The sequence below is a fragment of the Somniosus microcephalus genome, chromosome 4 (assembly GCF_052327205.1).
Source record: "Somniosus microcephalus isolate GS21.2 chromosome 4, FLI_Smic_1.0, whole genome shotgun sequence".
Lineage (NCBI taxonomy): Eukaryota > Metazoa > Chordata > Chondrichthyes > Squaliformes > Somniosidae > Somniosus > Somniosus microcephalus.
In genome coordinates, this window is record NC_140990.1 from 322,064,134 (window position 1) to 322,091,212 (window position 27,079).

The following is a 27,079-nucleotide window of genomic DNA, read 5'->3' on the forward strand; positions in this document are numbered from 1 at the left end:
ATATGATCATGACTGATCCTCTATCTCAATACCATATTCCCGCTCTCTCCCCATACCCCTTGATGCCTTTTGTGTCTAGAAATCTATCTATCTCCTTCTTAAATATATTCAGTGACTTGGCCTCCACAGCCTACTGTGGTAGAGAATTCCACAGGTTCACCACCCTCTGAGTGAAGACATTTCTCCTCATCTCAGTCCTAAATGTCCTACCCCGTATCCTGAGACTGTGACCCCTCGTTCTAGACCCCCCAGCCAGGGGAAACATCCTCCCTGCATCCTGTCTGTCTAGCCCTGTCAGAATTGTATACGTTTCAATGAGATCCCCTCTCATTCTTCTAAACTCTAGTAAATACAGGCCTAGTCGACCTTAGATCCCCTTGATCAAAATGCTAACTTTGACTTTCAGATCTGACCAGCATTTTCTATTTTTATTGTGCAAGTTGAATGGTCACCTATAACTCCATAGGCTTTTCAAAAATACACCAGGCATCAGCACTGTCCAGGGAAGAGTCATCGCTCCTCAACATTTGGACAAAGCTTTAACCCTTTTTGATGGATTCCTATAGGTATCACACAAAGAAAATGCAACAAGGAACTGTGGAGAAATAGCAACATGAAAAGAGCTACCAGAAGCGAGTGAGCGGGAGACAAATCTTAATCCTGTAAAATTCAAATGCATCCAAAAGTAGATACTGCAGCTGTATCTGGGGAAGCACTTCCAATACCGATGTTCCTGGACAGGGTGCTTGTTGTTTGAGAGGCTATTCTTCTCTCACCTAATGCCTCTGACTGCTACAACTTTACTTATGTCTAGCAATACAACTATGGTCAAAACAAAAAAAGTTTACAACACAGAAGCCTATTCAGCCCATTGCGTCTGTGTTAGAGCAACCCAAAACTAATCCCACTGCTCTCTCACCAAAAGCTCTGCATCATCCCGCTCTCTCCTCACAGCCCTGTGTCTCTCACTGTTTTAAATACATAGACTTCTTCTTGAAAAGGTGCGATGGTCTCGGCCTCGCCTACCTCCTGTGACAAAGCATTCCGTGCTGCAACAACTTTCTGCATAAAGAAATTTCTCCTAATCGCTCTCCTCACTCTCTCTCAAGAATTTTAAATTGAAGGCTTGTTTTCCTGATCACTAATTCTCTGAACATTCCTGTCTAGTTCCTCATAAGCTTCAAACATAATGTCGACATGCTTCCTTGTCTGCAGGTCTTCATTGTGAAAACAAAGGCTCGTTCTTCCCTAGAACTCAGGACTGTGGTAATTATTACCCACCTCAGTCGCCCTTTATCTTTCAACCTACAGCCGTTTACGATCCGAGCTTGGAGCCGCCCAACCTTTACTTCCCAGTTTACCTCGTCTTTCAACCTTGGTTTTTCCAAGATGATAATCCGGAGTGACATTTTGTCCCTCGAGCATGCTGCATCCAGAGTCCAGTTATAATTCTCCTGCACCACGTACTCGGCCCATGCCACTCCCCCTCCACAACATGAGTTAATCTATTAACTGCAATGTAAACTAAATTGCTTTCCAATCTGCACAGGAAAAATAAGCATTATTATTAAAATCTCCACAACCCTCAATCCACGCCCCCCCCCCCCAGCTATCAATCCAGGTCCCTTTTAGAAGGTGTCAACTGACCCCAAATTTTCTCTGGGAGCGTGTTCCTCAGTGATTAAAAAAAGCCATACAAGCAGTGCAACAGAAGAATAGAGTCACCAAACTGATGGCCTATTCCATTCTAGGAAACAGTCCTTAGAACATCTCCTGGCATACTCAAGCCGTGTTTATGTGTTAAGTGCATCTTAATTGTTGCTCGCTGAGGAACTTCATACTAGCAAGAAATCCATTTTAGGTTTCCCCCCCTCCCCACCTCCTGTGACACTAGGGCAGAAAGAAAAACAAATTTGCATTTATAGAGCGCCGTTCCTGACCCGAGACACCAAAGTTGGGTGCAGGCAGATCTGGAGAGGTGGAGTGCAATTTGAGTGCAACTGTCTCGACGCTCGGGCGGGAAGGGTGCCAGGAAAACGAACCTCCTAAAATCCATGTTTCAGCGGGTACTCGCACTTGGGACTTGTGCCATCTCGGCCAGGTCATATCAAGGAGTAAAAGAAATCTGGCTTGGATGGGGAAAATGGGAGCTTGAAATCGTTTGCTGAGCGCATCATCTCCAAAAACTGGTTAACAAACAAAAGCAGGGGAATCAAATGGGCAAACCTGCAGCCAGTAACATTTGGCTACTCTGCTCCTGCAAGCTAAATAACTATGAATATAACGATAGCATCTATCTCAAACTGTAAAGAAATGAAAGAAACATTCCCGTGCATTTAAATATGCTCCAAATATTTTACTTGGGGTCATTGGAGGTTCATTATCACCATAGAGAACATCTCGCCTTACAGTGGGAATAGAGTTGCAGGAAACCACCATGGCATTAGTGGCGCACATTCTCACCAGCAAGCTTCACGTTATTGATTCAGCTGTGCTCCTCTTTTAAAAGAAAATGTACACCACGCACGTTTAAAACAGGATGCATGCTTTCAACCAAGAATGGATAAGATCAAGAACTACAGTAATTTTAGTAATTGCATTGCCCCCCCCCCGCCGCACCCCCAAACTGAAACTGAATTAAAAACAGCTGATCATGGCCAAGAAATTCTGGGATTTGGGTCCACATCCCTCAATCCCACTCCCCTTCAGCTGTGCTGCCTCCACGTACAGCTTTCATGGAATTAGACAGAATTTACAGCACAGAAATTGGCCATATAGCCCAGCTGGTCTGTGCCGGTGTTTAGGCTCCACACGAGCCTCCTCCCACCTCATCAGCATAACCTTCTATTCCTTTCTCCCCTCATGTACTTATCTAGCTTCCCCTTTTAAAGGCATCTATGCAACTTCTTCTGATTTGAGAGATTCATGACCAACACAATGAATCTAAAGGGTTTTGACCCGAGACGTCGACTTTAATTTCTCTCCACGGATGTTGCCTGGCCTGCTGAGTTTTTCCAGCATTTTCTGTTGTTATTAGTGAATCTATACATCGGTCAACACTTTAGGACCGAGTCTGTGTCGTGGGCATGTTTGGTTCCCATTCCTCCATACACCAGTTCTGCTTCCACACGAGGAAGATGAATTGCAATTGAAAATGGACAGCGCCGAGCCTCAAGGGTGCAAGAGCACGTGAGCTTGTGCCCAAGATGTCCCTGCCCTGTGTTTGACCAGCTTGGCCATATCAAAGCAGGGCGGTACTGAGTTCTGGCCCATACCCTCCATGGAGATACGAGAAACAAATTACATCAGCAGGAGCAGTAATTCTGTGGACCATTTACATACATCCTTCAACCACCGGTTAACGAGGCTACGCCGGGGGAAATCAGGTAAGCTCATAAGAGCATAGGAACAGGAGTGGGCCATTCAGCCCCTTGAGCCTGTTCCGCCATTCTATTACATCATGGCTGATCTGTATCTTAACTTCACTCACCCACCTTAGTTACATATCCCTTAACACCCTTACCCAACAAAGATCTTTCAATCTCAGCTTTTTAGGGGACGTTTTTCCAGATTTCCACTGCCCTTTGTGTGAAGAAGCGCTGCTTGACATCACCCCCTGAATGGGCTAGCTCTAATTTTATTATGCCCCCGTATTTTCCCCACCAGAGGCATTAACTACCCTCGCAAATCCTTTAATCATCTTGAACACCTCAATTAGATCACCCCTTAATTTTCTATACTCAAGGGAATACAAGTCTAGTCTATGCAACTGGTCATTTCCAGCCTGCCTTTTCAGATGGGAAAAGGCGCCTGGTGACAGAGGCCCAAAGGTAGGGGAAAATAAAAAGTTCAACGATACATCTAAGATTATACAAATGCTAACTTACAAGGGGCATAGAACATGACCAAGGCGTGCTTCCTTTTCTTCATGAACTCTTTAAAATCTTCAGCGCCGAGATGGGTGACACTGGTCTGCTGCTCGTCCCACGACTGTTCGGGCGGTGGAGGGGCTTGAGGACTGGTGGGGGGGTAAAAAAAAAGAGTAAATAAAAGTGCATTCCAGGAGAACTAATTTTAAGACCCTCGTCCGTGCTTCGCAATCCCTCCACAGCTTTGGCCCATCCTATCCAAGTGATCTCCTCCAGCTAAACATTCCACACCGTCCCTCCCTTCCAACACTTGGCTACTCTTTATCTCTTACTTCGACACGGGTGGCCACTGTTTGAGCCACCCCTTGCATTCTGGAAATTCCCCCTCCAAATCTTTCCTTCTCGCCAGCTCCTTCCCGGCTTTCTAAAGACCCTCATTTTCAACGCAGCTTTCAGCTGCAACCTCGGCCGCCTTCCTATTTTCCCCCACTGTTCCGCCCGCTCAGCGCCCCAACCTTTGTCCCGCTGTTCTGCAAAGCAGTTTTTGAGGCACTGGAAGAGGTCAGGGGTGCTCTGGAAACATAACCAACCGGTGCTAAATGTTAGAGTGGGACTATTCTAGTCAAATTTAGACCCTGCACATCAGCCGGGCTATTTGTGTAAGGAACTGAAGTTACCTGGTTTCGTCTGCAATATGACAAGAGGGAATTAATGTTCCAATTTGCAATCACGGTCACAGTTGCCAGTCAATGTTGCACATTCTTTGTCCAACTACTTTGCCAGGATGGGTGAAGGGGGGGGGGGGGTGGGGGGGGGGAGAAAGAGAGAGAAGGGCTAGGCAATGACTAAATCTTATTCAGGCAATATGCTTTCAACAGTCAGGTCAACAGACTGGATCCTTCCACAAATGTACAATTACCGTCATCACCAATAGAGATCCAGGTTAATGTCGAGGTTAGCTCCCTGGGCAATCGGAATTATTTCAACTCATTAATGGGTGATTGAGTAACCAAGACTTACAACATCATTGACTTTGCACGAGGACCAAACAGACCCCTCGTCATTTTTCTTAGAAATCACAGTGCCCACCCGCATACAGATCACGCGTCTGCTGCAGATCACGTGAACAGCAGTCATCGAATCATAGAATGGTTACAGCACAGGAGGCCGCCATTCGGCCCGTCGAGCCCGTGCCGGCTCTCTGCAAGAGCACTTCAGCTAGTCCCACTCCCCCTCTTTCCCCGTAGTCCTGCAAAAAAAATTTCCTTCAGGTACTTATCCAATTCCCTTTTGAAAGCCACGATTGAATCTGCCTCCACCACCCTCTCAGGCCGTGCATTCCAGATCCTAACCACTCGCTGCGTAAAGAAAGTTTTTCCTCATGTCGCCTTTGGTTCTTTTGCCAATCACCTTGAATCTGTGTCCTCTGGTTCTCGACCCTTCCGCCAATGGGAACAGTTTCTCTCTCTACTCTGTCTAGACCCCTCATGATTTTGAACACCTATCAGATCTCCTCTCAACCTTCGCTGCTCTAACAAGAACAACCCCAGCTTCTCCAGTCTATCCACGTAACTGAAGTCCCTCATCCCTAGAATCATTCTCATAAATCGTTTCTGCACCTTCTCGAAGGCCTTCACATCCTTCCTAAAGTGCGGTACCCAGAATTGGACACAATACTCCAGTTGAGGCCGAACCAGCTTAAGTCAGTTTAACGTCCAGCACGAATGGCTCCAGATCACTTCACGCTCTTTGCATCAGCACGAGCTGCAAACTGTTCGGGCCATGCACCATACTCATAAAACCCTACAGCGCAGGAGGAGACCATTCGGACCATCATGCCTGTGCCAGCTCTTTGAAAGAGCTATCCAATTAGTCACACTTCCTCCCCCCCCCCTGCTATTTCCCGTAGCCCTCATTCTGAGAGTGGGCAGGCTCTTCCGCTGCTCCTAGCACTACGCTGACACTGCTCCACAGCTGCTTTTAACCAAGGCATGCGCGTGTGGCCCAGGATAGCCTGTCCTCCATTTACCATCTCTCCCTATAGGTGAACTTCTCACAAATCAGCAGCCAAAGAGGCAGAGGACGCCTGACATGGGAAGTGGGTGGACTGGCCGTGCCTTCAGCAGTCTAGGTCCCAAGCTCTGGAATTCCCTCCCTAAACCTCTCCACCTTTATGATCTACCTTAACTCTTTCACCAAGTCTGTGGTCACCTGTCCCAATACAACAACAACTTGCATTTCTATAGCGCCTTTAACGCAGTAAAACGTTCCAAGGCGCTTAACTGGAGCGTTAGCAAACAAAATTTGACACCAAGCCACAAGAGGAGCTTTTAAGACAGATGAAAGAGGTAGGTTTTAAGGAGCATCTTAAAAGAGAGAGGGGTGGCAAGGTTTAGGGAGGGAATTCCAGAGCTTAGGGCCTAGGCAGTTGAAGGCACGGCCGCCAATGGTGGAGCGATTAAAATCGGGGATGGTCAAGAGGCCAGAAAACAAACAGTAGGGATAAACATGTCTTTTTCAGGATGGCAGGCTGTGACTGGTGGGGTACCGCAAGGATCGGTGCTTGGGCCCCAGCTATTCACAATCTATATCAATGATTTGGATGAGGGGACTAAATGTAACATTTCCAAATTTGCTCATGATACAAAGCTAGGTGGCAGTGTCAGTTGCGAAGCGGATGTGAAGAGGCTTAAAGGGGATCTCGACAGGCTCAGTGAGTGGGCGAGAACATGGCAGATGGAATATAATGTGGATAAACGTGAAGTTATCCACTTTGGTTGAAAAAACAGAAAAGCAGAGTATTTCCTAAATGGTGAAAGATTGGGGAATGCAAATGCTCAAAGGGACCTGGGTGTCCTTGTACATGAGTCACTGAAAGTGAATGTGCAGGTGCAGCAAGCCATTAGGAAGGCAAATGGTATGCTGGCCTTCATTACAAGAGGGTTTGAGTACAGGAGTAAAGAAGTCTTATTCCAATTATACAGGGCCTTGGTGAGACCACACCTGGAGTACTGTGTACAATTTTGGTCTCCTTACCTAAGGAAGGATATACTTGCCATAGAGGGAGTGCAACGAAGGTTCACAAGATTGATTCCTGGGATGGCGGGACTGTCGTATGAGAAGAGATTGAGTAAACCAGGCCTATATTCTCTTGAATTCAGAAGAATGAGGGGATCTCATTGAAGCATACAAAATTATTACAGGGCTTGATAGGATGGATGCTGGGAGAATGTTTCCCTTGGCTGGGGAGTCTAGAACCAGGGGCCACAGCCTCAGGATAAAGGATAGGCCATTCAAGACTGAGATGAGAAGAAATTTCTTCACAGAGAGTGGTGAATCTTTGGAATTCTCTACCCCAGAGGGAGCGCAGAGATTCCGGAAGGTTGTAGGGCTGGAGAAGGCAACAGAGATGGGGAGAACATAAGAAATAGGAGCAGGAATAGGCCACTTGGCCCCTCTAGCCTGCTCCGCCATTCAATAAGATCATGGCTGATCTTGGGCTCAAAGTCACTTCCCTGCCCGCTCCCCATAACCCTTCACTCCCTTCTCTTGCAAAAATCTGTCTATCTTCACCTTAAATGTATTTAATGACCCAGCCTCCACGGCTCTCTGGGGCAGAGAATTCCACAGATTTACGACCCTCAGAGAAGAAACTCCTCCTGATCTCAGTTCTAAAAGGGCGACCCTTTATTCTGAAACTATGCCCCCGAGTTCTAGATTTCCCCATGAGGGGAAACATCCTCTCTGCATCTACCTTGTTGAGCCCCCTCAGTATCTTACATGTTTCATTAAGTTCACCTCTCATTCTTCTAAACTCCAATGAGTATAGGCCCAACTTGCTCAACCTTTCCTCATAAGTCAACCCCCTCATCTCAGGAATCAACCGAGTGAATCGTCTCTGAACTGCCTCCAATGCCAATATATCCTTCCTTAACTAAGGAGACCAAAACTGTATGCAGGGAGGATGCTGTCTCCTTCTTTGGCTTAGTATTAATCTTTTGTCTGATAACGCTCCTGTGAAGCGCCTTGGGATGTTTTACTAGGTTACAGGCGCTGTATAAATGCAAGTTGTTGCTGTCACACTGGTGCTTGGGGGGTGGCCTCAGGCTGGTGTTCAAGCTTGTTTTGGGTCAGGAATAGAGGGAACTTCAAGCTGCGTCTGCCCTTGTTACACTTGACATGGGATGCTCGATGCAGATACCGAGTGGTGAAAAAAAGGCAAACCCGTTGGGGTTTCCCAGCACTGTAGCCGTCATCAAAAAAAAAAACACACACCCAAATAAATATACATGCGGCACTCTTCCAGTGGTAAACACTTACTCCCCCCGCCTGCTCAAGTTCCTCTTTAAACCGCTTTCATTGTATATTCAGTGACTGTTTCCATGAGTATCAGTTCAATATGATAAAAAGCTTCCTACATTTAGTAGAAAATGTCAAGTGTAGGATTTGAATTTCCTGCCAGAAGCAGCTCAGGAATTTTAATGAAACAGTTCCCCATGCCAGCTGCAGCTCTCTAATAGATCAAAAAATATATATATTACTGAGGTTTCTGAACAGGATGAGACAGCCTGATTGCCAAATGCCAAGAGACTGAAATTTCCATACATTTCCCGCACAGCCGAACGGATTAGACCGAGTCTCCTGCCTTTCCAGTTACAAAATTTAATTAAAGGTTTATAAGCACTGAGGATTCACTCCCCAACCTTTGTCATCAAAATGTCAAATTAAAAGTAATTAGTTTCACCGTGGCTCCTGGTGAGTGACATGGTGGCTGACAGAGTCACTTATCTACAGGCCGACGCTGAAGCAGTTGCATTGAGTGATTTCATCACAATCGAAGAGCACATCGATATCACCCGATGAACTATCAGGGACAATAGGCAGCTGGGGAAACTTTGTTCTGAAAACAGCGCGGAGTTAACTGGCGACGGACATGTTGCTGGTCAGTGCGGGGGGGGGGGGGGGGTGGGGGGGGGGGGGGGGAGGGCAGTAAACTTTGCTCTCTTGACCGGCCTCCCAGCTTGCATCCTCCGTAAACGTGTGCTCATCAGAAACTCCAATACTGCCCGTGTATCCCAACTCGCACCAACTCCCGTTCACCCATCACTCCATGGCTACATTGGCTACTACTCTGGCAACGCTTCGATTTTGAAATTTCTCATCCTCGTTTTCAAATCCCTCCAAGGCCTCACCCCTCCCCATCTCTGTAACCTCCTCCAGCCGCACCACCCCCCCCCCGCCCCCCGAAATCTCTGCGCTCCTCCAATTCTGGCCTCTTGTTCATCCCTCATTTTAAATCACTCCACCATTGGCGGTCATGCCTTCAGCTGCCTAGGCCCTAAGCTCTGGAACTCCCTCCTTAAATTGCTCTTCCTCGCTCTTCTCCGTTAAGACACTCCATAAAACCTACCTCTTCGACCAAGCTTTTGGTCACCTGTCCTAATTGCTCCTTTTAATGTCAAATTTTCATAGAATCATAGAAATTTACAGCACAGGAGACCATTTGTCCCATCTTGTCCATGCCGGCCGACAAAGAGCTCTCCAGCCTAATCCCACTTTCCAGCTCTTGGTCCGTAGCCCTGTAGGTTACGGCACTTCAAGTGCATATCCAAGTACTTTTTAAATGTGATGAGGGTCTCTGCCTCTACCACCCTTTCAGGCAGTGAGTTCCAGACCCCCACCACCCTCTCCTCAAATCCCCTCTAAAGCTCCGACCAATTACTTTAAATCTATGCCCCCTGGTTATTGACCTCTCTGCTAAGGGAAATAGGTCCTTCCTATCCATAACTTTATACACCTCAACTAGGTCCCCCCTCAGCCTCCTCTGTTCCAAAGAAAACAACCCCAGCCTATCCAATCTTTCCTCATAGCTAAAATTCTCTAGTCCTGGCAACATCCTCGTAAATCTCCTCTGCACCCTCTCTAGTGCAATCACATCCTTCCTGTAATGTGGTGACCAGAACTGCACGCAGTACTCTAGCTGCGGCCTAATTGTTTGATAATCGCTCCTGTGAAACGCCTTTGAACGTTTTACTATGTTAAAGGCGCTATATAAATGCAAAGGTGTTAAATGGAATTTTCTCTGTAGACCTTTTTATTCATTAAAAAAAAATTCATTCATGGGATGTGGGCGTCGCCGGCAAGGCCAGCATTTATTGCCCATCCCTAATTGCCCTCGAGGAGGTGGTGGTGAGCCGCCTTCTTGAATACGATTGAGTGGCTTGCTAGGCCAGTTCAGGGGGCAGTTAAGAGTCAACCACATTGCTGTGGGTCTGGAGTCACATAGGCCAGACCGGGTAAGGACAGCAGATTTCCTTCCCTAAAGGACATTAGTGAACCAGATGGGTTTTTACGACAAGTTTCATGGTCACCATTACTGTTACTAGCTTTTTAATTGCAGATTTATTTAATTTATTGAATTTAAATTCGCCAGCGGCCGTGGTGGGATTTGAACTCAGGGCATCTACCTGGGCATGAAATCTCTTGTCTCGGGATATACACAGCTCTGCAGGTGAGAGACCCTGCTCGGAGTGTGTTACCTGTGCACATCACTGTTGAAACACAAGCCTGATACCCGCCCTTTCCCCCCCTCCCCATATCATTGCATCATCTGCTGTGCTACTCACTCCCTCTGTTGTGGTGTCCTGCACCGCGGGCCTTGGCCTTTCACGTAGGTTTGTTATTAAAAGAAAAATGCTGCCGAAGTAATGATAGAAACATAGAAGATAGGAGCAGGAGTAGGCCATTCGGCCCCTTGAGCCTGTTCCGTCATTTAATGAGATCATGGCTGATCATCCAAATTCAGTACCCTGTCCCTGCTTTCTCCCCATATCCCTTGATCCCTTTAGCCGTAAGAAATATATCCAACTCCTTCTTGAATATATTTAATGAATTGGCCTCAACTGCCTTGTGTGGTAGAGAATTCCACAGGTTCACCACTCTCTGGGTGAAGAAATTCCTCCTCATCTCAGTCCTAAATGGGTTACCCCTTATCCTTAGATTGTGACCCCTGGTTCTGGACTCCCCTGCCATCGGGAACATCCTTCCTGCATCTAGTCTGTCTAGTCCTGTTAGAATTTTATAAGTTTCAATGAGATCCCCTCTCACTCTTCTAAACTCTAGCGAATATAAGCCTAATCAACCCAATCTCTCCTCATACGTAATTCCTGCCATCCCAGGTATCAGTCTGGTGAATCTTTGCTGCGCTCCCATGGCAAGAACATCCTTCTTCAGATGAACTTTGGTTGGCCGTCAGTAACGTACTTGTGTAGCCACTCGATGATCTTGTCCTTGGTCCGCAGGTGCGGTAGCGTCCACTTCTCTTCTGTATTCTCAAAGTACTTGAGTGTTGGGAAGCCAGTGATTTGATATCTTTCTCCCAAGTTCTTCTGAGCGGTGACGTCAACGGCTGCCAATACACCTGGGCTCTAGGATGACAATGCAAAACAGTGACTGGAGGCGGGGGAAGGGGTGGGAGGGTGTGGAAAAAAGGGGGTGAACTTAAAAAAAAAAAAAAAAGGTACATTAAAATTTTGAAAGCGAGATAGAAGTAAACGGGATCATTATTCCGATAGCAAAATACTGCAGATGCTGGAAATCCGAAATAACAACAGAAAATGTTGGAAAAACTCAGCAGGCCAGGCAACATCCGTGGAGAGAAATTAGAGTCGACGTTTCGGGTCGAACCCTTCTTCAAAACTGGAAAGAAAATGAAATAGATCGAAAGGCAGGGCTGGGACAGGACAAAAGAAGACGAGACGAGATGGTGATAGGACTAGTGGAGACAAAAGACAGCTCTAGATTAGGTGTGAAATGTTCTGGCAGAATGGGAGACAGCTGCCGCGTGGGAGAGGAAAAAAAAAGGGGGGGGGGGAAGGAAAAACCAAAACAAAGGGGTGGATAAAAAATATAAGTAAAAATGTAATGGGGGCCGAGGTTATGATCTGAAATTGTTGAACTCGATATCGAGTCCGGAAGGCTGTAAAGTGCCTAATCGGAAGATGAGGTGCTGTTCCTCGAGTTTACGTTGAGCTTCCGTGGAACAATGCAAGAGGCCAAGGACGGTGAGGTCCGAGTGGGAATGGAGCGGTGAATTAAAATGACAGGCGACCGGAAGCTCAGGGTCACCCTTACGGACTGAACGGAGGTGTTCCGCAAAGCGGTCACCCAATCTGCGTTTGGTCTCCCCGGGATCATTATTCCTCCTTTCTAGGGGGTACCAATCCCATTACCATTAACTCTGGTTAAACAGCGGCAGTCTTAGGAAAGAACACCACAAACATTTCCTCACATCACTGTCACTGTTCAGCAACTCAGCGGCTTCTTCGTAGTCTGGCTTCATCTTTTTACAATGACCGCACCCTGCATTGGAAACAGAAGCACAATTAGACGCACTAACTGCACCCGTCTTAGCAAGGCGTAGTAGCTTTGTAACTGCAGCTCCATGGTGTGTCGTGCCAGTCAACGCCTGTGCCATGCAAACTGGCCCCAGAGAGGACATTGTCATAGAATCAGAGAATAGTACAGCACAGAAGGAGGCCATTCGGCCCATCGAGTATGCGCCGGCTCTTTCACAGAGCAATCCAGTCAGTCCCACTCCCCCGCTCTTTCCCCATATCCCTGCAATTTTTTCTCCTTCATGTATTTATCCAATTCCCTTTTGAAGGCTGCTATTGAATCTGTATCCACCGCCCTATCAGGCAGCGCATTCCAAATCCTCGTTGTGTAAAAAAGTTTTCCCTCATGTGGCCTCTTTTTTTTGCCAATCATCTTAATTCTGTGCCCACTGGTTAGCGACCCTTCAGCCATTGGAAACAGTTTCTCTTTATTTACTCTATCTATATTCTTCATGATTTTAAACACCTCTATCAAATCTCCTCTTAGTCTCTCTGCTCCATCTCACAGCAACCAGAAATTTAACAGGTCAAAAGATATCAAGAAAAAAAAAGGACGGCCCCAAACTGGGGTTGGAGAAGGAATGCTGTCTAGGGAAAACTGCAGACGACAACTAAACAGCAGAGATGTGAGGACTGAGGAATATTTCAGGTCTAATCATCATTGGCGACGAGGAAATATTTATGCAGAACTTTGCTTCTGGAGAATAAATAGGTAGGGTGGAGCCCACAACATGGTGGACTGTAGATGGGCTGCGGAAGGAAATTAAATGGGTGGGGTAGAATCCAGGATAAAGGACAGGCAGAGAGATGGAGGGAGAGGGGCAGGGGTAGAGGAGGGAGAGGGAGGGCGAAAGACAGGGAGAGAGTGTCACCGACCGGAAGGGAGACGGAGAGACTTCGACACACAGAGAGACAGACAGATGGGGAGGGGGAGGCGGGCGGCGGCGGAGAGGAGAGGGGGGGGAGAGAGGGAGGGGAGAGAGAGAGGGGGAGAGAGAGAGGGGGGGAGAGAGAGGGGGGGAGAGAGAGGGGGAGAGAGAGAGGGGGGGGAGAGAGGGGGAGAGAGAGGGGGAGAGAGGGGGAGAGAGAGGGGGAGAGAGAGGGGAGAGAGAGAGGGGAGAGAGAGAGGGGAGAGAGAGAGGGGAGAGAGAGAGGGGAGAGAGAGAGGGGAGAGAGAGAGGGGAGAGAGAGAGAGGGGAGAGAGAGAGGGGAGAGAGAGAGAGGGGAGAGAGAGAGAGGGGAGAGAGAGAGAGGGGGAGAGAGAGAGAGGGGGAGAGAGAGAGAGGGGGAGAGAGAGAGAGGGGGAGAGAGAGAGAGGGGGAGAGAGAGGGGGAGAGAGAGAGGGGGAGAGAGAGAGGGGGAGAGAGAGAGGGGGAGAGAGGGGAGAGAGAGAGGGGAGAGAGAGAGGGGAGAGAGAGAGAGGGGAGAGAGAGAGAGGGGGAGAGAGAGAGGGGGAGAGAGAGAGAAGGGGAGAGAGAGGGGGAGAGAGAGAGGGGGAGAGAGAGAGGGGGAGAGAGAGAGGGGGAGAGAGAGAGGGGGAGAGAGAGAGGGGGAGAGAGAGAGAGGGGGAGAGAGAGAGGGGAGAGAGAGAGAGGGGGAGAGAGAGAGAGGGGGAGAGAGAGAGGGGGAGAGAGAGAGAGGGAGAGAGAGAGGGGGAGAGAGAGAGGGGGAGAGAGAGAGGGGGAGAGAGAGAGGGGGAGAGAGAGAGGGGGAGAGAGAGAGAGGGGGAGAGAGAGAGAGGGGAGAGGGAGAGAGGGAGAGAGGGGAGAGGGGGAGAGGGGGAGAGGGGGAGAGGGGGAGAGGGGGAGAGGGAGGGGGAGAGGGAGAGAGAGAGGGGGAGAGAGAGAGGGAGAGAGAGAGGGAGAGAGAGAGGGAGAGAGAGAGGGGGAGAGGGAGAGAGAGAGGGGGAGAGGGAGGGAGAGAGGGGGAGAGACTGGACAGCAGTGATGCATTGCTTCATGTCAGCTTTGCCAACAAACCAAACTAAAAATACTGTTAATCAACACAACACTCATTATTGACCCTCTATAATTGACACTACATGAATTAGGGACAGTTGGTGACAAAGCAGAAACACATTCTGTGGCTTAATCTCGTTTCAGCAATAAGTGGCATCAAACCTGGCCAACCGACTGTCTTGCGATAGGCAGATAAGACATGACAGGGTTAGTCGTCGGCTATTATTTCCATGTTTAATAACTTCCCGTTGCTGTGACTACTACCAGCTGCCGCCTCAGCAGTGTGTACAGACTTACAAACGGACACCTGTCAAATGTTCAAACGCAGTCGAGAGAATCTGGTTTTAAAAACACTCTAGAGGACAAGGTTGGAGGTATTTTTGTCAACAACAATAGCAACACCTTGTATTTATATAGCGCCTTTATCGCAGTAAACGCCCCAAGGTGCTGCACAAGAGTGTTATAAGACAAAATATTTGACACCGAGCCACATAAGGTATTAGGACAGGTGACCAAAAGCTTAGTCAAAGAGGTATGTTTTAAGGAGCGTCTTAAAGGAGGAAAGAGGTGTAGCGAGGCGGAGAGGTTTAGGCAGGGAATTCCAGAGCTTAGGGCCTCGGCAGCTGAAGGCACGGCCACCGATGGTTGAGCGATTATAATCAGGGATGCTCAAGAGGGCAGAATGGAGGAGCGCAGAGATCTCGGGGTGGGGGTTGAAGGAGATTAGAGAGATAGGGAGGGGCGAGACCATGGAGGGATTTGAAAACAAGGATGAGAATTTTGAAATCGTTTGAACAGCCTGCACCTCAGTTTGTCTAAAATATTGTATTCATCCAATTAGTTGGCAAATTTGAAAAAAGTCCATTATATAGTACATTAAAATCATAGAATCATACAGCACAGGAGGAGGCCATTTGGCCCATCGTGCCTGTGCCGGCTCTTTGAAAGAGCTGTCATTTAGTCCCACACCCCCCTGCTCTTTCCCCAAAGCCCTGTAAATATTTCCTTTTCAAGTATATATCCAATTCCCTTTTGAAAGTACAACTGAATCTGTTTCCATCACCCTTTCAGGTAGTGCATTCCAGATCATAATTTGCTGCATAATAAAATTTCTCATCTCCCCAGAGGCTCTTTTTGCCAATTATCTTCAATCTGTGTCCTCTGGTTACCGACCCTCCTGCCACTGGAAACAGTTTCTCCCTATCTACTCTCCTCAAAATGCCTCATCATTTTGAATGACTATTACATCTCCCCTTAAACTTCTTTGTTCAAAGGAGAAAATCCCAACTTCTCCAGTCTCTCCACACAACAACTGAATTATATTTAATACCTTTTAGGTGGAACCAACCGTCAACTTTTCAAAGAGGCTCGATGCCTCACCTCCGGTGAGCAAGGATCTCCCCCAGGTTATTGTAATTTCTCTGTAGGTCAGTTATTGTGGCCAGTCGATTCATTTCTTCACTCAGAGGGTTGTGAATCTTTGGAATTCTCTAGCTCAGAGGGCTGTGGATGCTCAGTCGTTGAGTGAATTCAGGACTGAGATTGAAAGATTTTTGGATACGAAGGGAATCAAGGGATATGGGGATCGGACGGGAAAGTGGAGTTGAGGTAGATCAGCCCTGATCTTATTGAATGGCTCAGGGGGGCCGTATGGCCTACTCCTGCTCCTAGCAAGTTGTTGTTGTATTAGGACAGGTGACCACAGACTTGGTGAAAGAGTTAAGGTAGGTCATAAAGGTGGAGAGGTTTAGGGAGGGAATTCCAGAGCTTGGGACCTAGACTGCTGAAGGCACGGCCAGTCCACCTACTTCCCATGTCAGGCGTCCTCTGCCTCTTTGGCTGCTGATTTGTGAGAAGTTCACCTATAGGGAGAGATGGTAAATGGAGGACAGGCTATCCTGGGCCACACGCGCATGCCTTGGTTAAAAGCAGCTGTGGAGCAGTGTCAGCGTAGTGCTAGGAGCAGCGGAAGAGCCTGCCCACTCTCAGAATGAGGGCTACGGAGAAATAGTGGGGGGGGAGGGGAAGTGGGACTAATTGGATAGCTCTTTCAAAGAGCCGGCACAGGCACGATGGTCCGAATGGTCTCCTCCTGTGCTGTAGGGTTTTATGAGTATGGTGCATGGCCCGAACAGTTTGCAGTTCGTGCTGATGCAAAGAGCGTGAAGTGATCTGGAGCCATTCGTGCTGGACATTAAACTGACTTAAGCTGGTTTGGCCTCAATTGGAGTATTGTGTCCAATTCTGGACACCGCACTTTAGGAAGGATGTGAAGGCCTTAGAGAAGGTGCAGAAAAGATTTATGAGAATGATTCCAGGGATGAGGGACTTCAGTTCCGTGGATAGACTGGAGAAGCTGGGGTTGTTCTTGTTAGAGCAGAGAAGGTTGAGAAGAGATTTGATAGAGATGTTCAAAATCATGAGGGGTCTGGACTGAGTAGATAGAGAGAAACTGTTTCCATTGGTGGAAGGGTCGAGAACCAGAGGACACAGATTCAAAGTGATTGGCAAAAGAACCAAAGGCAACATGAGGAAAAACTTTTTTTACTCAGCGAGTGGTTCGGATCTGGAATGCACTGCCTGAGAGGGTGGTGGAGGCAGACTCAATCGTGGCTTTCAAAAGGGAGTTGGATAAGTGCCTGAAGGAAAAATATTTGCAGGGCTACGGGGAAAGAGGGGGAGTGGGACTAGCTGAAGTGCTCTTGCAGAGAGCCGGCACGGGCTCGACAGGCCGAATGGCCACCTTCTGTGCTGTACCCATTCTATTCTATTCTATGATTTCTTATGTTAACAGGCAAGAACAAAAGCATTGAGGGCTTCTCTTGGTGGCTCAGTGAATTTGTCCAGTGACTGACTGACAGCCAAACAGACCAAACGTTGGGCGAAGAGGGCAAGGTTTTGCCGAGATGCCCGCCCCACCCACCCAACTAGGCAGTCAATCAGCCCGCAGACATTCACGATCATGGCTGGCATGTGAATAGTGACGTAATAAAACTCACTACGCACTTGGTTTGAGCATAAAGCAAGGCTTTAATCAACTTATTTCAGAACATGGAGGTCTAGTTGTACTTCACCAGTTCCTTGTCTTACAAAATGTCCCTGGAAAGCTGGGGCCAATGCCCGGGTATTTATACTCCTTGGACGGCGCCACCAGCTGGCCGTCCAGCGTTATTTCATAGGTAGTTTCTCGATGATGAGATTTATGACAAATAGTGTGCACTTGGGTGTGGCATTGGAGAGCTGCTGGTGTGGGTCCTTTCTGGAACAAGCAGTCAATGCCTTCAGGGAGGAGGAGATGGGAGAAAAGTCATAAGAAAAAGAAAAATTTAAACCGATCAGGAAAGGCTGAACAGGCCGGGGCTCTTTGCTCTCGAAGAGAGAAGACTGAGGGGTGACCCGAGAGAGGTCTTTAAGATTATGAAAGGGGTTGAGAGGGTAGACGGAGAGATGTTGTTTCCATTGCAGGCAAGGCCAGAACTAAGGGCCATAAATATAAGATAGTCACTAATAAATCCAATTGGGAATTCAGGAGAAACAACTTTACCCAAAGAGTGGTGAGAATGTGGAACTCGCTACCACATGAAGTGGTTGAGGCGATTAGCATAGATGCATTTAAGGGGAAGCTGGATAAGCAAATGAGGAAGAAAGGAATAGGATATACTGATAGTGTTAGATGAAATAGGGTGGGAGGAGGCTCATGTGGAGCATAAACACCGATTGCTCTGTTGGTCCAGGTGACCGGTTTTTGTGCTCTAAATTGTGTAATTTTGCATAAAGCTTGTTTTTTCCTTTCCAGTGTTTCCTCCCATTAATTCTCTACCACAGAAGGCTGTGGAGGCCAAGTCACTGAATATATTTAAGAAGGAGATAGATAGATTTCTAGACACAAAAGGCATCAAGGGGTATGGGGAGAGCGCAGGAATATGGTATTGAGATAGAGGATCAGCCATGATCATATTGAATGGCGGAGCAGGCTCGAAGAGCCGAATGGCCTACTCCTGCTCCTATTTTTCTTTGTTTCAATGACCCCTCTGTACTTGCTTTCCATTACATAAAATCAGTGCCTGTAGCACTAATGGGCAGTGAAAACTGAAACTGGTCGGCAGGGCGCAGCGCCCAAATTCTTCTTTGGATTTTCACTGCCACAGTTGCGATTGAGGAAGCGGTTTTATGCGATGGCCCCACATCCACTGGGTGCTGCTTCGAGAATAGCCAAAAACTCATTTCACTTGGCACCACCAACGGCCAGAAGTTAATAAACACTGAAATAATAGCTGGTGAGGAGGACGAACCCTGTCATGTTCTCTTTGCTTATTGCCGAGCCAGAGTCGGACTGATGCCATTTATTGCTGAAATTAGATTAATCCACAAATGGTGCTGCTGTTTAGTTACCGACTGTCCTTGGTTTATATACTGCCAATTATAGAGGGTCAATAATGAGTGCTGTGTTGATAATGAGTGCTGTGTTGATTAACAGTATTTTAGTGGCTGACTTTGGTCTGTTGGAAAAGCTGACATGAAGTAGTGCATCACTGTTGTCCATTCTCTCTCTCTCCCCCCCCTTATTGCTGAAATGAGATTAAACCGCAAAATCAACGGGATTCATGCAAGCCAAAGGCATTAGTGGCAGCAGTCACAGTGGTCTCCTAGAGCATGCTTGATCATTTATGGGGGTCTCAGAGGAAATTCCCAGAGTTCTTTTTACTAAATTGGCCTATAAAGATTTTTCCCTCTCCAGGAGAGTGCATGTCTGGGGTGGGTGAGGGGACGGGTTTAATGGTGTGGGCAGAGACCAGCTAGTCTTTTCCTGTCCGTTCATAAATAAAACGGGGCATTGTACAACCAAAACCAGGATCTCCCTTCCAGCTTTAGAAAGGAACAATTAAAAAAAAAAATCAGCAATTGCTTTGAAACTTCCATTCTTTCAAGAACAGCTTCTGACAAAGTTAGAATTTAAGAACAACTTGAATTTATATAGCGCCTTTAAAGTAGTAAAACTTCCCAAGGCACTTCCACAGGTGCGATTATCAAACTAAATTTGACACCGAGCCACATAAGGAGATATTAGGACAGGTGACCAAAAGCAAGGAGGTGGGTTTTGAGGAGGAGGTGGTAGAGAGGCAGAGGGGTTTAGGGAGGAAATTCCAGAGCTTAGGGCCTAGGGAAAGTGGAATTCTCAGTAACAATCAGCATTGAAACCCACCGCATTCCAATTTGGTATGATCCCACGCAATTCAGTGTGAAAGCAGATAATTCTGGCACAACAAGAAAGCTCCAGAGCGAACGCGCAATCAATAAAAGCGAGCGGTTAAGTGCTCGGTTTCCGTAACTCTTACAGAACACGCGTATAGTGATGGACAAAGGTCTTCTGGAGCTCGGGTGTTAACTTACACGGGGCGTAAAACATAACGAGCACCGACGGATGTTCCTTCATGAACCCATCAAAGCTATCGTCGGTCAAATGGGACACTGCGGACTCTTGCTCTGCCCACGGGACCTCTGGAGCCTTTGGCTGCGGAGCCTGCGGGCTGGTGGCAAACGTAAACGCAAATGTATTATGCAGACAAATACACCAGATGGATTACTGCCCAAACCCTCCCTCGAAGACCAGATCCCTGTTTGACATCGTTTTCCCCCACCACCACAACACATGTCTTTGACGAGCAGATTAAAAGCAACTCTTCTTTTGGTCGAGTGCGTGTGGCTTGGCCGGATCGAAGTTTGCGTGGCCAAAAAAGATAAAAAGTTAAGTACAACACAAAGAATGTGGTTATAAAAACGTTTGTTATTAAGCAGTAAATTTTTTGGTTGTTGGCCCTTTAGTACATTGCAGAGGAGCCTCCTGATAAATGATCCCTTAGATCCAGGACCAGTGCAAAATACTTTCACAGGCAATAAGCTATCACTAAACATTTGTTTAGATCAACGAAAGGGGTATTAATGACAGTAATGTAGTTGAACACTCGTACTCGGAAAACATGCCCAATGTAATTAGACTGACAGCAAGGTTTAAGAGGATTTGTAATCTCAATGCAGTGAAGCATTTATGTTCCCAATGTACAAAAATAGCCTTTGAGAGGGAAAAAAATAGTCTTTTGTACCCATGCCAGTAGCCTCAGTAAGATAAGGCACATGTAATTTTCTTTAGACAAACATGTTATCTTACTCACTTTTTCATCCACTCAACAAAATCTTGGCCAGTAGCTCCGTAGTTTTCAAAATTAAATAGAAACTTCCCTTTCCTTTTGAAAAAAGCCAGAGAAAAAAAATAAAACTCAATTATCATATAGACCGTGCAACCCGCAGCATCGCAAAGAACTCGAAAACGCTTCCTAATTGAAAGACGAGAAGACTGAAGTTATGGGATCATCAAATGGGCTAAAGGGCCTTCTTCCCACAAAGGCAGCTAGTGAACGTGCCATGCAGAAATGGGAGCTGCCATTGTGTCTTGGGTTCCATTTTTTCTATTGCAAAATCCAGACCCTCTGTATAATGGCTCCTCAAACTTTTGTTTTACTGGCAATATATATATGGCAGCCCTTCAGCACCACACACAAGGTACTTAGTGACAGCTGTGGCTCAGAGGGTAGCAATCTCTCGCCTCCGAGTCAGAAGGTTGTGGATGCGAGCCCCACTCCAGAGACTTGAGCACAAAATTCTAGGCTGACACTCCCAGTGCGGTGCTGAGGGAGTGCTGCGCTGTCGGAGGTGCCGCCTTTCGGATGAGACGTTAAACCGAGGCCCCCGTCTGCCCCCTCTCAGGTGGATGTAGACGATTCCGCGGCACTATTTCGAAGCGGAGCAGGGGCGTTCTCCTCAGTGTCCTGGGCCAATATTCATCCCTCAACCCACAACAGTGAAAATCAGATTATCTGGTCATTATTTCATGGTTGTTCGTGGGAGCAAGCTGCGCACAAATTGCCTGCCTAGTTTCTTACAATACAACAGTTGACTACATTTTTTAAGTATTTCATTGGCTGTAAAGCACTTTGGAACGGCCTGAGATTGTGAAAGGTGCAAGATTAATGCAAATTTATTCTCTCTTTAAATCCCCCTTATCTGGGGCATGCTGTGGCCCATTCCAACCCGGGCTGCGATCTACTAACTGGGACCTTCCAGTCTGGTTTTGTGCTACATTTGACCACTTAAGCCATCGAGAGGGCCTTTTGACTAATGAGACTATTAAAAAATAAAATTGACCCATAGCTTCACAATCCATTACAAATAACATGCAAGTGGGAATAGCCTCAGTTATTCACATTCTACATCAATGATTTGGATGAGGGGACCAAATGTAATATATCCAAGTTTGCTGATGATACAAAGCTGGGTGGCAATGTAAGTTGTGAGGAGGATGCAAGGAGGCTTCAAGGGGATATAGACAGGCTAAGTGAGTGGGCAAGAACATGGCAAATGGAATATAATGTGGAGAAATGGAGGAGAAATAGAAAAGCAGATTTTTTATTAAATGGTGAGAGATTGGGAAATGTTGAGGGACCTGGGTGTCCTTGTACACGAATCACTGAAAGTTAACATGCAGGTACAGCAAGCAATTAGGAAAGCAAATGGTATGTTGGCCTTTATTACAAGAGGATTTGAGTATAAGAGTAAAGACGTCTTACTGCAATTATATAGGGCCCTGGGTGAGACCACACCTGGAGTATTGTGTACAGTTTTGGTCTCCTTACCTAAGGAAGGATATACTTGCCATAGAGGGAGTGCAACGAAGGTTCACCAGACTGGTTCCTGGGATGGTGGGATTGTCCTATGAGGAGAGATGGAGTAGACTAGGCCTATATTCTCTAGAGTTTGGAAGAATGAGAGGTGATCTCATTGAAACATACACAATTCTTACAGGGCTTGACAGGGTAGATGCAGGGAGGATGTCTCCCCTGGCTGGGGAGTCTAGAGCCAGGGGTCACAGATTCAGAATAAGGCCATTTAGGACTGAGATGAGGAGACATTTCTTCACTCAGAGGGTGGTGAATCTTTGGAATTCTCTACCCCAGAGGGCTGTGGAGGCTCAGTCGTTGAGTATATTCAAGACAGAGATCGATAGATTTTTGAATATTAAGGGAATCAAGGGATATGGGGATAGTGCAGGAAAGTGGAGATGAGATAGAAGATGAGCCATGATCTTATTGAATGGCGGAGCAGGCTCGAAGGGCCAAATGGCCGACTCCTGCTCCTATTTCTTATGTTCTCATGCACCATTTTGCAAAAGTGAGGCTGACTTAGAAATCACATCCAGACATGACAGCAGAATTAAGTCACGCACTTGCTCCTAGTTAGCACAGAATCAGAAAAGAATGCACTCTCATCAGCAGTAATTAGCGGCATGCTGTATTAACTACAAATTATTTGACAATTCTTTAAAAAAGTAAACACCAACTGGTCTTGAACTCTGGAGACAGAAAAAGAAGTCAGGCATTTAAAAAAAACACTAAAATTTATAATTTGACAGTCTGGGTGAAATGATCCTTTGAATACTTTCTGAAAACAGAATTTTAAGAAGTGCCTCAGGAAGCTATTTTAATTTTAAAACAGCTTTTATAGCGATCAATTTTAAGCAAAACACTGTCAACATCATTTTATAAATACTTTATAAACTTTTTCTAATTTGCTCAAATTATCAGTCTGGGCAAAATTCCAATTAATGTTCATCGACATCCCTCAAAAGATCGGGTTTCGCAACAGTAATTATCATTTTTAACTTCGAAAAATGTACTTTTTTTCTCAGCCAAATAGTCATATGCAAATCATTTCTTTCCCCAGTCTCGAGTTTCAGACCAGGAATAGCTTCAGGAATCGAGCACAATTTTGTGACAGGAAATAAGTATTGATCGCTTGGATTGAGCAGGTTTTTCTCAACTGCATTCTTATCTGTCTTTCAAACTAAACGATACAACCTGACTGCAAAAATGGTCCCAGACCTGAAACGTTAACTCTGTTTCTCTCTCCACGGATGCTGCCTGGCCTGCTGAGTATTTCCTGCATTTTCTGTTGCTTTTTCAGATTTCCAGCATCTGCAGTATTTTGCTATTATATATGCAAAAATTATTACCTGCCCATGATAATTGTTACTCTCTTTCTTATTTTTTTTTAAAAAAACATATGGGATCTTGGACTTTATAAATAGAGGCATAGAGTACAAACACCAGGAAGTTATGCTAAACCTTTATAAAGCACTGGTTAGGCCTCAGCTGGAGTATTGTGTCCAATTCTGCGCACCACACTTTAATAAGGATGTCAATGCCTTGGAGTGATTCCAGAGGAGATTTACGAGAATGATACCAGGGATGAGGGAGCTTAGTTATGTGGAGAGACTAGAGAAGCTGCGATTGTTTTCCTTGGAGCAGAGAAGGTTAAGGGGAGATTTGACAGGGGTGTTCAAAATTATGAGGAGTTTTGATAGAACAAATGAGGAGAATCTGTTGCCACTAGAAGACACAGATTTAAGATAATTGGCAAAAAAAGCCAGGAGGGGGAAGATGAGGAGCATTTTATGTTTTATGCAGCGAGTTGTTGTGATCTGGAACGCGCTGCCTGAAAGGGCGGTGGAAGCAGATTCAATAGTAACTTTCAAAAGGGAATCGGATAAATACTTACAAAGGAAACATTTGCAGGGCTATGGGGAAAGAGCAGGAGGAGTGGGACTAATTGGATAGCTCTTTCAAAGAGCCGGCACAGGCACGATGGGTCGAATGGCCACCTATATGGTTCTATAAAAAAAAGTAACTAATTTCCAAGACCTCGTCACTTCAGGCTTTATTTTGAGGTGCTACAAATTGCCCTGAACGTCCCTAGGCTTGCAGGGAGGGAGCCAAAGTTTCCATTTGTGACTGTAGTCCAGTGGACTCCACCAACCCACCCCCCTCTCCTCCCCACTTTTACTTGAAAATGCATGTTTGTGAACGTAGCGGAGGGATAGGGTCAAGCTCATCTGTGATGCCACACACAGTCAAACTGCCTGCTAACTCTAAATGACTCAGCTAACAAGAGGAATGGCGACTGGGTTAAGGTACAAGAGGTTGGCCAGAACCTGCGCAATCGCACCCCGGTGCAAGCCCAGTGCTTTCAGCTGAGGGAGGGGAAAAGAAAAGACTTGCACCTTTTATACAGCACCTTTCACGACCTCAGGACGTCCCAAAGCGCTTTACAGCCAATGAAGTACTGTTTGAAGTGTGGTCACTGTTGTAATCTAAGAAACGCGGCAGCCAATTTGCACACAGCAAGCTCCCACAAACAGCAATGTGATAATGACCAGAAAATCTGTTTTTAGTGATGTTGATTTGCGGGATAAATATTGTCCATGACACCCGGGGAAAAGTCCCACCCCGCTCTTCTTCGAAATAGCATCACAGGATGTTTTACGTCCACCTGAGAGGACAGACTTGGTTTAACGGCTCATGCGAAAGACGGCACCTCCGGCAGTGCAGCACTCCCTCAGTACTGGCACTGGGAGTATCAGCCTAGATTTTTGTGCTCAAGTCTCTGGAGTGGGAGAAAAATTGGATAGGAAAATTATGTTGAAACATTTTTCAGCTCTTGGTTTTCCCCACTTCAGCGATTGTTTAATATTTGTACTGTTCTGTCAGAGAACAGATTGGGGCACATCACGAGGCAGTAAATGCGTCAAGAAGCTGAGCTGACTTTACAGACCATAAGGACTTTCATCAACGGAAATTCCTTATGCTTTCAAAACACACTCCAACCTGGGTAATGCTACATTCTTTGCCAGTAGCGTATTTTCCAATGGTTGGGTGGGTTTGCAACAATTCCCAGGCTAGTTCAAAGTTGTGACCCTCACCCACATTAAAAAATGAATGACGTGCTCCAAAATACAGACGACAATCCTCCTCATCAGTGATATCACTGGATCGAGCTGGAGGGAAGGAAACATAAAATGGGGCAGGAAGTTTACTTTAAAATGATGAGCATTATTCTCACGCACCCCTAGACTTTCCTTCTCTCAGTTCTTATAAGGATCCCGATTCTGGCAGAGTGGACCAACAGAAAGACAGACTTTCACTGCTAGAAGCACCATATGTTGTCAAACTGTCTGAAACCACTTTACACAATGATTCTTCTTTTTATTAAGAGTTCAATGACTATTTCTCAGATTATATTGTGTTGATCATGTGTCTTATTTCTTCTAATTTCATTTTTCCCTTCTTCAAAGTGACACATTTTGGACTCAACTGGATAGCAACCAACAGCAAACATCTCCACAGTCTGTGCCAATATCAATCTGTGAATAGTCTAAAGGGAAAATCATAGTCAAATCCTTGTAGAATCCAGCAGAGGCCTCTCCTCCTGCCCTATACAGCGTTACCTCTGGAGTTCTCCAAGAATCTATCATTGGATCCCTTCCTCTTCCACAAGCTGCCCCCCTTTGGCGACAGCAACTCAAGACTCGGGGTCAGGTACCACATGTACGCTGACAACACCCGGTTCTACCTCGCCAACCATCTCTCTCGACCACCTCGCTGTTGTCAGTCTGCCTGTCCAACATCAAGTCCTGGATGAGCTTCACTTTACTCCAGTTAAACAGTGGGAAGATTGAAGTCATCATCTTCGCCCCACGTCACAAACTACATACCACGCCACCGATTACAACCCCATCTCTTGTCCACCGTCTCCAGATTGTTCATATTGGACGCTGACAAGAGCTTCTGACCAGGTCCTCTCCATCACAAAGACTGCCAACTTCCTCCTCCGTAACATCGCCCAGCTCCACTTATCTGCTGCTGAAACCGTTATCCATACCTTAAGTGTCAGCTGTGTCTCAGTGGGTAGCACACTCGCCTCTGAGTCAGAAGGTTGTGGGTTCAAGTCCCACTCCAGGGACTTGAGCACATAAAGCTAGGCTGACTCTCCAGTGCAGTGCTGAGGGAGTGCTGCACTGTCGGAGGTGCTGTCTTTCGGATGAGACGTTAAACCGAGGCCCTGGTGGACGTAAAAGATCCCGTGGCTTTATTTTGAAGAAGAGCAGGGGAGTTCTCCCCGGTGTCCTGGCCAATATTTATCCCTCAATCAACATAACAAAAACAGATTATCTGGTCATTATCACATTGCTGTTTGTGGGAGCTTGCTGTGCGGAAATTGGCTGCCACGTTTCCCACATTACAACAGTGACTACACTACAAAAGTACAAAAGTACTTCATTGGCTGTAAAGCGCTTTGAGACGGCCGGTGGTAGTGAAAGGCGCTATATAAATGCAAGTCTTTCTTTCTTTTCTTCACCACCTCCAGACTCAACTATTCCCAATGATTGCCTGTCCGCCCTCCCATCCTGCATCCTCCATAACCTCACCTCATCCAACACTCTGCTGCCCAGATCCTGCCCCACACCAAGTCCCGCCCTCACTGACTTACATTGGCTCCCAATGCCTCAAATTTAAAATTCTCATCAGCCTTGCTCCTCCACCTCTCCCTAAACTCTTCCAGCCCTGCAACACACCGATTCCATTCGCCCCAATTAACAGCCACGCTTTTAGTCGTGTGGTTCCTGTGCTTCGCAATTCTCTCATTAAACCTTTCCGCATCTCTCCACCTCCCTCTCCTCCTTTAAGACCCTCCTCCTACATTTACAACAGTGACAACACGTCAAAGTACTTCATCGGCTGTAAAGCGCTTTGGGACATCCTGAGCTTGTGAAAGGCGCTATAGAAATGCAAGCCTTTCTTTCTTTAAAACCCACTTTTTTGACCAATATTTTAGTCACCCTCCTAATATCTCCTTCTTTGTCAGAGTCAATTTTTTTTGCCCGACTACGCTTCTGTCAAATACCTTGGGGTGATTATCTACGTTGAAGGTACTATATGAATGCAAGTTGGTGATGTTGCTAATTTGC

General features: G+C 46.5%; 1 protein-coding gene across 2 annotated transcripts in view; it reads right to left on the reverse strand.

Moving 5' to 3' along the window:
- pdia5 (protein disulfide isomerase family A, member 5) overlaps nucleotides 1-27,079 on the reverse strand; it is a 146,459-nt gene that overhangs the window by 69,852 nt on the left and 49,528 nt on the right. For both annotated transcript variants that reach the window (XM_085986830.1, XM_085986831.1), the window contains exons 10-14: nucleotides 20,394-20,465; nucleotides 19,615-19,751; nucleotides 12,160-12,230; nucleotides 11,133-11,296; nucleotides 3,888-4,018 (exon numbers count right to left, since the gene is read on the reverse strand). In XM_085986830.1, coding sequence (XP_085842956.1) covers nucleotides 3,888-4,018; nucleotides 11,133-11,296; nucleotides 12,160-12,230; nucleotides 19,615-19,751; nucleotides 20,394-20,465 — 575 coding nt within the window. The remainder of the gene's footprint in view (nucleotides 1-3,887; nucleotides 4,019-11,132; nucleotides 11,297-12,159; nucleotides 12,231-19,614; nucleotides 19,752-20,393; nucleotides 20,466-27,079) is intronic.